Source organism: Triplophysa dalaica, chromosome 13 (assembly GCF_015846415.1).
Source record: "Triplophysa dalaica isolate WHDGS20190420 chromosome 13, ASM1584641v1, whole genome shotgun sequence".
NCBI lineage: Eukaryota > Metazoa > Chordata > Actinopteri > Cypriniformes > Nemacheilidae > Triplophysa > Triplophysa dalaica.
The window spans coordinates 19,234,922-19,248,688 of record NC_079554.1 but is presented as its reverse complement, the minus strand read 5'-3'; the positions used below and the strand labels follow the sequence as shown (position 1 = coordinate 19,248,688).

General features: G+C 38.9%; 1 protein-coding gene across 2 annotated transcripts in view; it reads right to left on the bottom strand.

The window, feature by feature from the left end:
* Positions 1–527: 527 nt before the first annotated feature.
* cep85l (centrosomal protein 85, like) overlaps positions 528–13,767 on the bottom strand; it is a 45,202-nt gene continuing 31,962 nt past the window's right edge. For both annotated transcript variants that reach the window (XM_056764096.1, XM_056764095.1), the window contains exons 4-13: positions 8,784–8,869; positions 7,006–7,123; positions 5,981–6,178; positions 5,562–5,714; positions 5,257–5,411; positions 5,010–5,127; positions 4,872–4,922; positions 4,567–4,674; positions 2,410–2,590; positions 528–1,312 (exon numbers count right to left, since the gene is read on the bottom strand). In XM_056764096.1, coding sequence (XP_056620074.1) covers positions 1,149–1,312; positions 2,410–2,590; positions 4,567–4,674; positions 4,872–4,922; positions 5,010–5,127; positions 5,257–5,411; positions 5,562–5,714; positions 5,981–6,178; positions 7,006–7,123; positions 8,784–8,869 — 1,332 coding nt within the window. In that variant the 3' untranslated portion in view covers positions 528–1,148. The remainder of the gene's footprint in view (positions 1,313–2,409; positions 2,591–4,566; positions 4,675–4,871; positions 4,923–5,009; positions 5,128–5,256; positions 5,412–5,561; positions 5,715–5,980; positions 6,179–7,005; positions 7,124–8,783; positions 8,870–13,767) is intronic.

Sequence of the window (13,767 nt, the reverse complement as noted above, 5' to 3'; positions counted from 1 at the left end):
GCAATGCTGGTTAATGTGAAGTTGCATAGCCCAGTATACAGTTGGGTTTTATCTACTCCTATAGCTTTAATACACGGAAAAGAAAATGATGCACATGCACATGACAAAACCCACATGCTAAATATGTTATAAATACATTAGTCAAGATACATAAGCAGAATTAATATAGATGTTTGTATATATATCAGACATTCGTCACCTTGGTACATTCAGAGTTGGTGCATAAATTGACATGACCGCTGGATTTTATACTTTATGGACAACAAATTCAGCTTGGGGTCGACATGAAATTACTGACACAAAAAGTTAAAATCCCTTCTAAAACAAAATCTCAACCAAAATACCTGAGTGAAAAGGTTTTGCATTGATTTTCTTACATAAGCTGCTATACGGAATATATCTGATCCAAACTATAGCAAAAGTGTTCAGACAAACGTTTCATCTGCTGAACATTCTCCCGTCTTTGACTTTGGATCTAAGCGCGTGTAACGTCTTCTTAACTGTGCCGCCGTGACATTTCTAAAAGACCTCAATATTTCAGTCTAATTAAAAAAAGTTAAACGATGTCCTGAAAGCATTAACCTGAATTCCTCTTCCGTCATTTATTTTAACATGAAACGCTTTTGTTTTTACGGAAGACCAAACTGTTCACATCGCCCTGACCTAAACAAACACGCAAGTACCAAACAAGCACGCAAACACACTTCATATGCACAAGATTCTGATCAAATGTTGGGAATGGAGGACGGTTTAGCAATCTAGAGGGCCGGCTTGAAAACGTCGACCTGCGACCTGTAGCTCTTGTGGAGATGATCTTCAGCTTCTCTGGGAAAATGAAGTTCGTGACTCGTCGAAATTTGGAGGTACACAGTTCACAGAAGGAAGATCACAAGGCACTTTAGAGAACACACGATGCTCCACTTTCCCTTTCAGACCAATCGTATCACTTATCATCTAAACTCAAAAACACAGTGTGTGGAACTCACCACCTTAAATATAAAGACCACTGATGTCTCCAGCATGAATAAATAAAAGCATACAACACATCCTTGTAAACTGGATCTACAGCTTGGTCCAGCCTTTAGTAGTCACAAAGAATTAAAAGTTTTTTTCATCGTGTTGATCTTATTTACAGATCGGCCTTCGCATCATTGTGTCACACAGTTGTCGCCCATGTCCTGCGCGTAACGGTCCGAGATCACCGTCCGCAGCTCATCGATGTCTTTCCTCAGCTGACACACTTCCACCAGTTTTGCCCTCAGGCCGTCCTCCATCAGAGGCTTCTCGTTCTCTTCTGCCGAGCAGCTCATAGCTGGAAAAAGTAGATCAAGGCACAATTAAAACAATTATTTTAACTACTTCAACAACTATTTTTTTAATTATTTTAGAGATAATTTTGCTTTTACTTTGATCCCCTTATACTTTTGTTTTATTTTATATTTCAAGTATTTGGCACATTCTATAAAGATGAGACAGATTTCATTTTATGGCATGCGTAAACCGTGTATAACCAAGACAATAAAATCTTGATTCTAAACGCAATAATTAAAGAGAATTTCAGGCCTAATTTCATTATTTATGAGAGCATTTACAAATTAAAAGCCTTTTTCCTTAGAATTAATATTGGTTGATCGCCAAGTTTTATTACTTCAGGCCCTCATCACTCACAAATTCTACCCAATATAATATTCTAGAGCTTGCCCTTACTAAAAAAAAAAAAAAGAGTTATTTATTATAAAATATTATATAATAAGTCTTGTTTTGTCTAATTCTATGATGTCATCTTGAGGTGCTATTGGAAGTTTGTTAAGTCCTCAAAAAAATATTTTTGCCATATAAAAAGGAAAATATTTAAAATATATATATTTTCATGTTGTCTACTGTTAAAACAGCTAAAGCCAGGTAAGGTCATGCTCTGTGCTTCAGACGGCAGACTGATGGTTGACCTTCATATGTCTTTAGTGTTCAGTTGTGTGTTTAAGCATTTCTTCTGGCGTTTGTGTCATTTCCTGATGTTGTTTGATTTTGAGAGTCTGAAGCTCAAGGCACCAGATCTCTTTACAGACAGACGGAGAGAGAGAGAGAGAGAGAGAGAGAGAGATATGAACGGATGACGGGAGATGTGCACAGATACTACTGTCTGAACAGTTCTAGTGTCATTTAGTGCTTTACAGAGTAAATCACACTTGAGAAAGCAGTCTGTTCCACAGAGAAACCAAATATATACAGCCGAGGACCATTTCAAGGACTATTAATAATTATAATTAATATAACTATTATAATTTTCTGGATGTACTATTAAAGGAAAGTTTAGAATGGTCTCATTATTTTTTTCTGTGGCAGAGAATATTTATGTGCACTTAGGATGTGTTGCTTTATCTTCTTAAAATGTGATATACGTGTATTTACATTTGATGCCGAGAAGCAGGGCCAGGTTGGGTTCTTTTCCTTGAGCTCTTTGGGTGAGAACACTACAGAGACCCTTGAGATCCAGCAGACACAGAGACATCTCCTTCAACAGCGGCCCAGCCTCCTTCAGAGAGGACCCGGCAGCCACGTTCGATGAATCCTCATCCGTCCGCCTTCGGTCCTGTGAAAACAATCAAATACAGAACAAAAAATGTGAGACACAGGCAACTGAATTAAGAACGAGTTTTTAAACCAATCCTCAAGACAGAAAGTGAGGTAAAGGACCTCAGCAAACTCTAAAGATGATTAAGCTTTGTGTGTGTGTTTGGCCCGATACGGATTACCAGCGTTCCTGACAAACTTTCCAGGTGCAGCATTCAAATAAGACATCGGGTCTGAAATGTGAAGCAGCTGTGAAAATTGTCCGAATCATTGAACGGTCAGAGGCAGATTTGACAGCACTTACACAGCGGGACAGAGCACAGCAGAAAGTGTGCCGGCAACTACTGTGGACTTAAATCTGTTGTAGGTTTCTGTAATTGGCTTACACCTAACCAGACCAGAAAAGATCAGTGTGTAATACATCACGACAGACTACGACTGAATGAATGTGGAGGACATAGCGGACCAAGATATTATTTAAAACATACTTGCCTTTTATGAAATGAACATGGACAACATCAACAGACAACAAGGCTTGTATATCAAAATAATAACAATCATGTGCATGTTGCAAAGGTTTGTACTAATTGAAATATTTTGATTATGGCCGTCGAAAGATTAATCCAGTTTGTTTACATAATTTATGTCTGTGTACTGTGGATATTCATTTTAAATTTATAAACACATACACATACATGTCTATATATTTAGAAAATGAATTTATTTATATTACCCATAATTACAATTAAATGTCAACGTTTATTACTTTTGTAATTTAGATTTTTCTTCACTATATGTGTTTATAAACACAAAATTTATATTCACAGTACACAGACATAAATTATGCAAACACAATCTTTTATTTTGGATGCGATAGATGACGATTAAGCGTTTGACAGACCTCATTTGAATATTTCACAAAGTTATGTATTGTCAAAGTTATTTAGAAATCACAGAGACTGGCACGCTAATGTTAGTTGGAATGTGTGATCAGACGTTTAGAAGTTGATGATTATTTTGTTTCCAGGTTATATTTTGTTTCTGTTTTTTTCTGTTTTAACTCGTCATTGAAATTAATTTTACAAACATAAAGCATTATATTGCATATTGCAGTACTTGGCTAGTTTTGCATTGTTTTTCCGATATCATGCAGTCCTGCATTTTGACAAATATCAAAAAATCATAAGCAAACATCCCATACCTTTTAATATCTGAAACACACATAACCTTTACCAAAGAACATGTTTATCAGTAAGCAACGGAGAAAGTCATTCTTTCAGAGAAATGCATTTATAAATCAAACCTATGCCGGATGTCTACAAGTGATTTTGTGTACTTGAGATTCTTTTGCACGTTAACTAAAAGTGTTAACTCATAAATAAAAGGCTTTAATTCATTTGTACACAATGTTAACATCCAGGGTGTTTCAGGAAAGCTGTTCACTATTTTAGAAAAAAAAGGAAAAATCTTTGTTTGCATGTGAGACGAAACAACAATAAACATTTGTGTATCCTCTTTATAAAAGACTACAGTGGTACTAATCTGTATGTGTTTTCTACAAAAAAAGAAGAGTAAACTTTGTTTAAGTACTTAAATTATAAAAAGTAGATTTACAGTATGTCTGTGGATTTGTGTAAGGAACCTCCAGACGGAGGGCCGTAAGAGAAAAGTCCTCGCAATAATCGTCTTTTGAGCGTCACAGACGTCTAACATCCGTCTCAAAAGTCACAGTAAAACTACGGCTTGTCACGCACGACCACATCTCTGTGAAAACTGCCACTCTCTCTCACCTTCAGACGGCTCTCTGAAAAGTCACGTCCTGAATTCTGAATGCTGGACACTTATTCATGAAGCTATGAACAACGAGGACTTGCTTTCACTTCCGAGTTCATAACTTCAGCATTTACCTGCACACCTCCTACACTCTTTATAGACCCAAGAACCTTGTAAACTGGTCAAAGCGGCTTGTGATGCGAGATGGATGATGTGCTATACCTGCTGAAGGTTCGTGGAGAGGTTTTCCAGCTCCTCCTCGCACACCACGAGCTGTTTCCGGAGCTCTTGCGTTATCCCTCTCTCCCTCTGCAACCTCTTCTCCAGCGACTGTCAAAAAGTCCAAACGACACGTTAGGCATCTCAACTGAACCCGGCTCACATGATTACCCAACTCAACACGAGCATCACCAGACATACACCGTCCCATTATCTCCTCGTCCCAGAATAAGAGCGACGGTTTTGAGTCACACATAATGATGCAAATCATACCCCTGACAACAAAAGATGAAGATTAAGCCTCTCACCGTCAACTCCAGAGTGAGCTTCTCAACCTGCTGCTTCTGATTGTCGATTAGCTGAAAGGATATAAGACGCAGATGGAATTAACTGTGTACGTTTGTGTGAGATTGAGTGTCTGGAAGTGCATTATGGGAAATGTGTACCATGCTGTTTTGGCTCTGTTGTTCTAGCAAGCGAGTGTTCTCTCGCTCCAGCTGCTTCAGGTCCAGCATGGGCAGCCGCACACCGTCCTCCAAACACTTCTCCACTTTTTCTTGGAGGCTACACGCAAACACATGTTTGTCGGTCAGAATGCGAAAAAAAAAAGCGAATTGCTTCTGTATTGACATTTGATGAATCTGAGGTGATGAACTCAGCTTCTCAGTGTTTTAATAAGACCTCATTTTTCACCTCTGAACAGCCGCCATGAGCTCTTTCTCCCTCTTGGATTGAGTCTCTATGAGGGCGTCTTTTTCTTCCAGCAGGGCTCGGTTCTCCTCCAGGTTCTTTTCCAGCCGGGCGATGGTGTCCTCCAACGCTCCAGCCTTTCCCTGCACCTCTTCCAACTGTAAGCCACAACACAGAGTTGAGAATATTTATACACATAACTTCATTTGTTTGACTCGATTTATGGGTAGTTTTGTCGTACGCAACTTCACGGTAAAAGTCAGCAGGGATCTCACATCAGTTAGGACAGGAAGTAAACCGTCACGTACCTGCTGAGCCTGCGTCTGGACCTCGTCCAGCGAGGGAAGGTCTGCCAGGTATTTCTCCAGCGTCTCGATGCGTTGCTGCTTCTCTTGATTCTGCTCCTGCTCGCGCTGGCATTTCTTCTTCAGACTGCTGATGTAGCGGTCGCGGGTTTTCATCTGAGCGGATACACAAAGCGTCTTGTTAGCTTCGACGGGGGAAGTGGAACACAGTCCTTTAACCTCTAAACTGCTTTGTTTCAAAACCGTGTGAAGTCCCTGCGGAGGACACGCTCGAGCTAGTTGACGATGGAATTTCTAAGAGAGCATCACGTGTCTCTATGTTTCACAGAGACGGCAATCCCATCATGCACTGCAGCCAATGACAAAACAAGCGCAAAGATAACCTAATTATTCTTAGTTTTCTCCTATTAAAAACCTTTCACCTTCTCTTCCAGTTTCTTGATGTCTTCTGTGTACTTCTGTGTGTTCTGTTTGAGAAACTCGCTGAGGTGAATGACCTCCAGCTCCGCCGCGGCTAATTTCCGGCCCAGCTCGCTGTTCTCACAACACATCGGACTCACACGCTCGGGTAGCTGAGATTTGGGACTTTGACTGGATACGAGACTGTCGTAGGGAGAGTCCTAAAAAGAGAATCAGTAGCATTAATAGCAGGTACTGAGAACAACAACTACATACTTTTATACTAGACTAGTTGGTCAGTTAGTCTTAAAAGGAAAGTATCTTTGTTCTGTTGAACACCAGGGAACATATTTAGAACAATGTAGGAAACCAAACCTTTCTGGTCAAAGTATTTAAGATTTTTGCTATGGAAGTCAATGGTGCCCCAGAACTGTTCGGTTTCAAATATTCTTACAAATATATTCATTTGTGTTGAGGATCAACAAAATGTATACAGATTTGAAACAACTTGAGGATGAGTAATTGGTCACAGATTTATGGTCATTTAAACGCCTGAATAAGTACGAATCCATACACTCCAATCAGAAGTGTGTTTTAGGGGGCGTTCATGAATGATGTGTTCTTTAAAAACAGCCTGACGGTGTTCCAACAGAATGCAGGGGTCTCAAGAGGCATTTTTTAAAGTTGGCACAACACAACGACCATCCAAAGACGACCTTCTGCATGAGCTAACATTTAAAAATAGTGCAAACAGTGCAGTCCTTTAGTCAGGCAAATGAAGGATATCACACATATATCAATAACTTTGATGTACTTATGTTATTCTAAACATGTTTTGCTTTCTTTTTTCTGCCGAACACAGAAGAAGAGATTTTTTTACGAATGCGAATCAACATTGGAACCCCGCTGACTTTCATTATTCCATTTTTCAAAATATCTTCTTTTGCATTCCACATAATAAAGAATTATTTACAGGGTGAACTATTCCCTTAATAACATAAAAAAATACAATATTCTTCCTCTTGAATTTTGTTATACAAAGACATACCTTGGCTTTGAGCAGATATGAGTCATCATAGCGCCCCCTCTGGGTCTGGAGGACTTGTTGCGCCCGTAACTCATTTTCCCTGATCCTTGCATGAAGTTGAAGAATTTGTTGCTTTTGTCTAAAATTCCATTAAAAAATGCGAATCAGAAAGATCCGAAAGTGACACATTTGATAAAAATTCAGTCAGTATTCCCAGTATTCCGACAGATTGTTTCCTGGTACCACACAAAGTAAAATCGCTGGAGGCTGATAATATGTGGCAGACAGTTTTGCTTTAGTAAGAAATGTTTTTACAGATATAACGCTCAAAACATGCTTGATGTACTTGGTTTGGACATTTTCTGCCTTTCAGCGAAATTAGACAGGCATTGCTGTTAAACATTAGTAGATCAAGTTAAGAATACTAAACACAAACAGGATCAGAGAATTGAACACAGTGCCACCTTGTGGGCTGTTAAAAACATTTTAATGTCAATGTAAACAAACAGACAGAGAAAAAAGACGCTGGTGCTTTTCAAGAGCCGGCATATATGCAAAACTAATTTTCAACAATATTTTATATTTGATCCTTAATGCATCCGCTACTGCTCACAGCTGGATGTTTGTCTGCTCCATCATGTGTAATTCTTGGCAGGTATGACGGCCTGACATTTTGACACGGTGTGTGTACGTGTGAGTCTGTCTGCTGTGTGGCATTTGTGCCACTGCCCCGTCTGCCACAGCTAACCTGAGAGCAAAGCATCATGGGTGGCAGCATTGTGCTATAATTACACCTGCTCAAGGTCACAGCACTCACTGTGAGGTCACCGTCCCAACCACAGCTGACATCTTGTTAAATTATTGAAATAATATTGTCGGTTACTCTGCCACCTGCCTAGAAACAAGAGCTAATGATGGGAAGAGGAGGAGGACGTGACTCATGCGGGTGTGAAAACTCACACACGATTTTTCTTGTTTGAATAAAATCTATGTTTTTATGTCTACATATTGTGCAGTAGCACCTCCGGCGACCCGAGTTCAAATCCCGGTTCATGGTCCTTTCCCAGCTTCCGATTCCCTCTCTCTCATCCCATAATTTTCCTGTCTCACTCTCCACTGTCCTATCCATATAAAGATGCAAAAGGCTTTTTTCATATTAATGTGACTGATGTAGCGTGGACATCAGATGTTCAACTCTCAGTTTTAATGTTGATTCAATTTTCTTTTTAATTTGTTTAAATGTTAAAAAATAAAAGGATGTAAATGAGAATGTATTTTATAATATTGCAAATAAATATTGTTAATAATCATTAAAATAGTGCCGTTAGCCCTAGATCGCATTCATACTTTTCCTGATCGAAAGTGACCACATCTTACTTTTATTTTTTGTCATATATTTTAATTCAATAATATTTTTTCTTTAAATATTTCACTCTTTCAGGGAATCTTTGGTTTTGTAATATTTATGCAACAATTATGTATTTATATATGTCTGGATATATATAATTATAATATTCATACAATAATTATGATGGTATATTTTTTCCCTTTTATATACAGTTATATTATTATTATCATCATTATAAATTTTTCCTGTTCCCATTTATTTCTTCAGGCTGTCAGGAGAAAAACTTGTGAAATGTGTGTTCACATAGCAAGTGTGACAAAAGTGTGACCCATTTTCCTACAATTCTAAAAAGTTAAATAAATAAATGAATACTATTTAATGACTACAAATACGGTATAAATATTCAAATTAATATTTATAAAACGCCTCCAAAATGTCTTTGTTTACTCACCGGTCGATTTCCAGTTCTCTCTGCCTCAGGAGTCCCTCCTTAATTTTTACTAGAGTATTGACAGGCAAAGACGTTCCACTCAGCGTCTACACAACACAAGAATTACAGCATTAGAAGAACACTTCATTCGGTACACATGCAGAGTCAAGCTAATGTCTACTTCTGCTAAACACACTGTAATGATCGTACTCAGTCATAATAATCATCAACCAGCGACAAACTGCCATAAAAGCCCTTCTGTATCATATTAAACAACTTCAAGAAGACTTTAAAGATCTCTCACACAGATCATTGTAAACGTTTTACAATGGTGTATCCCTCCGTACAATAAACATCCATCTCACACATATACCACAGTCGTATAATACAACAATATTGTACAAAATTAAGTATAATTCATCAATGCTTAAGATCCCGTGTATGAAATTTAGCGGCATCAAGGGGTGAGGTTGGGAATTGCAACCAACGGCTCAAGCTCTATCAGTGGTCCTCCTAAAGGGGGGGCGTGGCCTACAAGGGGGCCTCAGGATGACTAATAATTTTAAATTAGACCAAAGAGCATTGAAATACATTTTAAAACAACTTTCTTATTGGGTAGAATTTTGTTTGAATATTGTTGAATACTGTTGGGGGCCTTGGAGTCAAAAAGGTTGAGAACCCCTGCGCTATATCAAACAGGTTTCAATTTTAAATAATAATGAATAAAAAAAATTCGTAAGTGTTGTTTCCATCTCACAGAGGAAAACATGAGGACGGGTAAAAATAACAAATGAGTTACAAACCCATCTGAAGTGGTCGCTGGATGTAAACCAATAACCACAGAGAACCATTACAAGCTATTAGATGTATTCAACTCATGCACATCCACTCTTTAAAATAGTCTTTATTGTTTCGGTCACCTCGCCTCTGCAGACTTGAGATGCCGTCAGGCTCAGAAATGCACAGCCCATGAATACTGCACATGTCACTGGCACGCTCGAGCCTACAAACATGCCTTTATTTGCCTCTGGAGAGGTTTAAGTCCCACCAGCGAACAACGTGCTGATAAGAAACAGGTGCCATGTTCTTTTGCCAGCTCTCAGTCACGGGTGATATTTTTAACAGCCGACGCGTCGTGTGGTAGACTCTCATCTATACTCTATGTGATGTGTGGGCTGGAAAGACGAACCAACTACAAACTAAAGCTTGACTGCAGATCACATGACCTGGATTGAATGAAGAGAAGTCAACTCGGCATCATACAGATACTAGTCACAGGTTGATGTTTATAAAGGTCTGTCTGATATGCAAGTTCACGCTTAAATAACAATTATGTCATTTACCACCCTCGTGTCATTGAAATAGAACACAAAAGAAGATATTTTGAGAAATGAGAAGCGGTTTTTTGCTAGTCAATGAGGTTAAGCTGTTTGGTTCCCTTCATTCTTCAAAATTCTTTTGTGTTCGGTTCCAGAAAGTCATACAGGTTTGGAATGAGTAAATAATGAAATCATCTTCATTTGAGGGTGAACTGTCCCTTTAAATCTTTTCTTTAATGCGCACTCTTTAAAGGCATCCTATATGTCTGCACTATGTCACCAAACCATGTCGGGTGCCTTATTATGAGGAAAATGATGACAAATGACTAACCGATACAAGAAGATAAACCCTGATGAAAGCCAACAGAGAGAGAGTGTCTGTCCTGCTAGAACGTGGACATCTAATGAAAATAAATGCCTGTGTTTACCTTATTATATGGCGTGACATAAACTAAAAGCTTTATGAGTCAGGGGTTTGTCTAAACTTTTTCCTCCACCTGCTCCTCAATACTCCAGACTCCGGTCGTCTGTTTGTCTCTCTCCACACGGCCTTTTAACAGTCTGAGACACAACAGCTGCTGGAGGAACCCACCCCATTCATTAATGCAAACGCATGCCAGATAATGAGAAATGCTGCGACTCTCCTGTAAACTCTGTTTGACAGATATGAATCGCGTTTCATAAGTAAAGCCTATTTCTTTAAATCCCACGAAATGGGAAATGTCTCAGTGGTTTTGTGTCCAAAACCAGTGTTGTTTGGTTACCGACATTCTTCAAAATATCTTCTTTTGTGTTCTGCAGAAGAAAGTCATAAAAGTTTGGATAACATGAGGGTGACTAAATGATGACAGAACGTTCATTTTAAGATAAACTAAGCTAAAGAAACGTTTTTGTTTTCTCCCTGTAATTGCGAAGTCTCCTCAACTATGACATTTAAACCAATAAATTCTTAGAATATCCAAGACTCTTTAAAATTGTGGCTTAACTTGGATGCCCTTTGTGATCAGGATAATCATATCCACTCCCTAAATTGTATCAAAGAGCATAGTAAAGGTCCGATGGCTTTCGGCTAGTGTACTCCACAGCTACTCTCGGTCACATAGCACCGCTAATCTGGTGTCAGTTCCCTGAACTCTTTCACACCTCGTTCTCTCTGCGGCCCTCCAGACAGCTGTCCATCAGCTCCATGACACACCGGGGCAACAAAGAGGAGACACGGTGGCTGCTTTCGATGGGGCGCTACCCAGAATTGACTGTGATTTGGAACGCAGGGGTAAATTCAACAGTGTTCTGTTTGTGTATCTGTATCACATGCAGGAGAAATCTTGTGGTCTTTTGTTTAAAACCACCAGCACATAAAACTACGGAAATGTCATGAGATTAATGTGACAATTTTGTCACATTAAAAAGCCTAAATGTTAATACATTATGTAACAAATTATTCAAATCAAGTAGCATTTTAATTAAACATCAAACGCAGACAAAAAAATAAGAGACCATTTCAAATTTTCATTTAATCAGCATTTCGATGTATTGTGGTCATTCCAGTCCATTGTATGTTGTATTTCAACAAAATCAAACCTCAGGAGTGACAAAGTCATCCAACAGCAATGTGAAAGACTGACAAAATGACCAGACACATGAAAACTGTGATAAAAAACATGATTGTCAAATAAAACTTTTACTAAACACATGTACAAATATGACTGTTGTCACATCAAGATTATTAAACCAATGTTCGGTGAAATGACACGCGCACAGTACAACCCAGGGGTTTTACTCCTTTGGTATCGTTTGAAAAATGAATTGTAACCATTTTTCCCTCAGACGTTCTTCCTTTGGTAGTTCAAATAAGACCGACTTAGTGTCACACCGTAGAACACAGATTCTAAACATGATACACACGCATCACGAACGAGCGACAGTGTTTGAGGAAGGAGAGATACGTTTTCGCAGCAGTCTCAGCAAAACTAAGGCGGGGACTATGTATAGTGACGTAGATACGCAGGCGAACTACTCCACGTCTCGTTTGTGTGATTCAGAGTCGACTCGCTATTTTTACAAGCAAATAACCTTGTTATTTATTCACCTTCGGACTAACAACTTGGCAGATATCTTACTTTCAAACACGGCAACAGAACAGACTGTATGAAATGTCATTTTCATGATCTCATGCTACGTACTCTTTAAAAGTAAATACGAACTTGCTTTCTTTGCAGTATTGGACGTCCAAAATAATACAGAGCGTCTTATCTGTTATTTGTCCTGTTTCTCCAGTTTTCATTTTCTGCAAATAAATGCCAATAGAAACAATATTTAGTATTTGAAATTTGGTAAAAAATACTGTTAGTAGTTCAGAATAAAACAAAAATTATCAATTAACCTATTCACAAACCTATAAATAATTTTGAAATGATCTCTTATTTTTTTCCGTCTGTGTATGGCGTTTAAAAGTAATGCATTTCAACAATCTGATGACAAATTTTGGGATGAACATAAGTGATGAGATGAACTAGACATGTCCCTGTGAACTTTTGTGCAGTTCGTTGAAAAAAACTATGCAATCGCTACTTGGTTCCATCCAATGCAATGACATTCAGTCATTTTTAAGTGTAACCCAAGTGTCCAAACAACCCAAAGGCACCTCCATGTGTGTGTCCCGCTCACAGCTGTTGGAGCCAGAAAGCGAGCGTGCTAAACTAAACAATGAGGTGAGACCTGGATGTATTGCACCCAACGAGCAAACTTTCCAGCGTTGGCCAGAGGCCACGACACAGGTGATTGGACAATGCGTATGCATGCACATGGCAACTGGGCTCTTATATACCATAAACGCTCAGTAAATGAGGTAAAGTGAGCAAGGTCACCGGTAAGAACCGAGCTGCATTTCAATGAGCTTGTCCATAAAGACCACCATGTGTTACCTTTACATAACCAAACAGCATTCAGAGTCTTTTCACTGGGATTATAAAAGGAGGAAAAAAAAATTAAACTAATTCATTGTTTATTCACTGTCAAGTCTGTATATGACTCTTTCTTCCGTGGAACACAAAAACAGATATTTTGAGAAATGTCTCGTGTCCATACAATGGAAATCATTGTTTTTTGGCTACCATTGTTCTTCAAAGTGCCTGCCCTTAAACCTGGCATTAAGAGATGTGTTTCAGTCAGGAGGTGGCGTGGTGACGGCCTGGACCTCGCAGATAACAGTTACCGTAGCGCCCTCTCTGTTCTTCGGGTCCACACTGCTGCCCTTTTCAATAATGCTCTCTGAGAGCTTCCCTGACTCCTGAGAAATGCAGCTCCATATAAGGAAGAGCCTGTTTTCATCTCAAAATAGATCTCAAACAATGACCAAAAAATGTTCAATTCCGCAGTAAAGTTCCCAGCACCCCCGGGGAAAGTTTTAACTATAGGTTAAAGAGGTTTACAGAGCATTATAAGGAGCTTTTATAAGCAATCTTCTCAAAGGAATGGGTCATTTAGAGCACGCGCTGTTCTGGCCGCAACATCAATCGAATATCTGTATTAATCCTCCGGCTGTAATCTCCGGTGAGACAGAGAGACGCTGGGTACAGTTACAAAGTAAATTCAACCCGACCAGAAACAGTGAAAACAGCTGATGCACCAAATCAACTGGAGGAAATATAGACAGTTTGTGAATATTTCTGTTTTGCAATTATTTG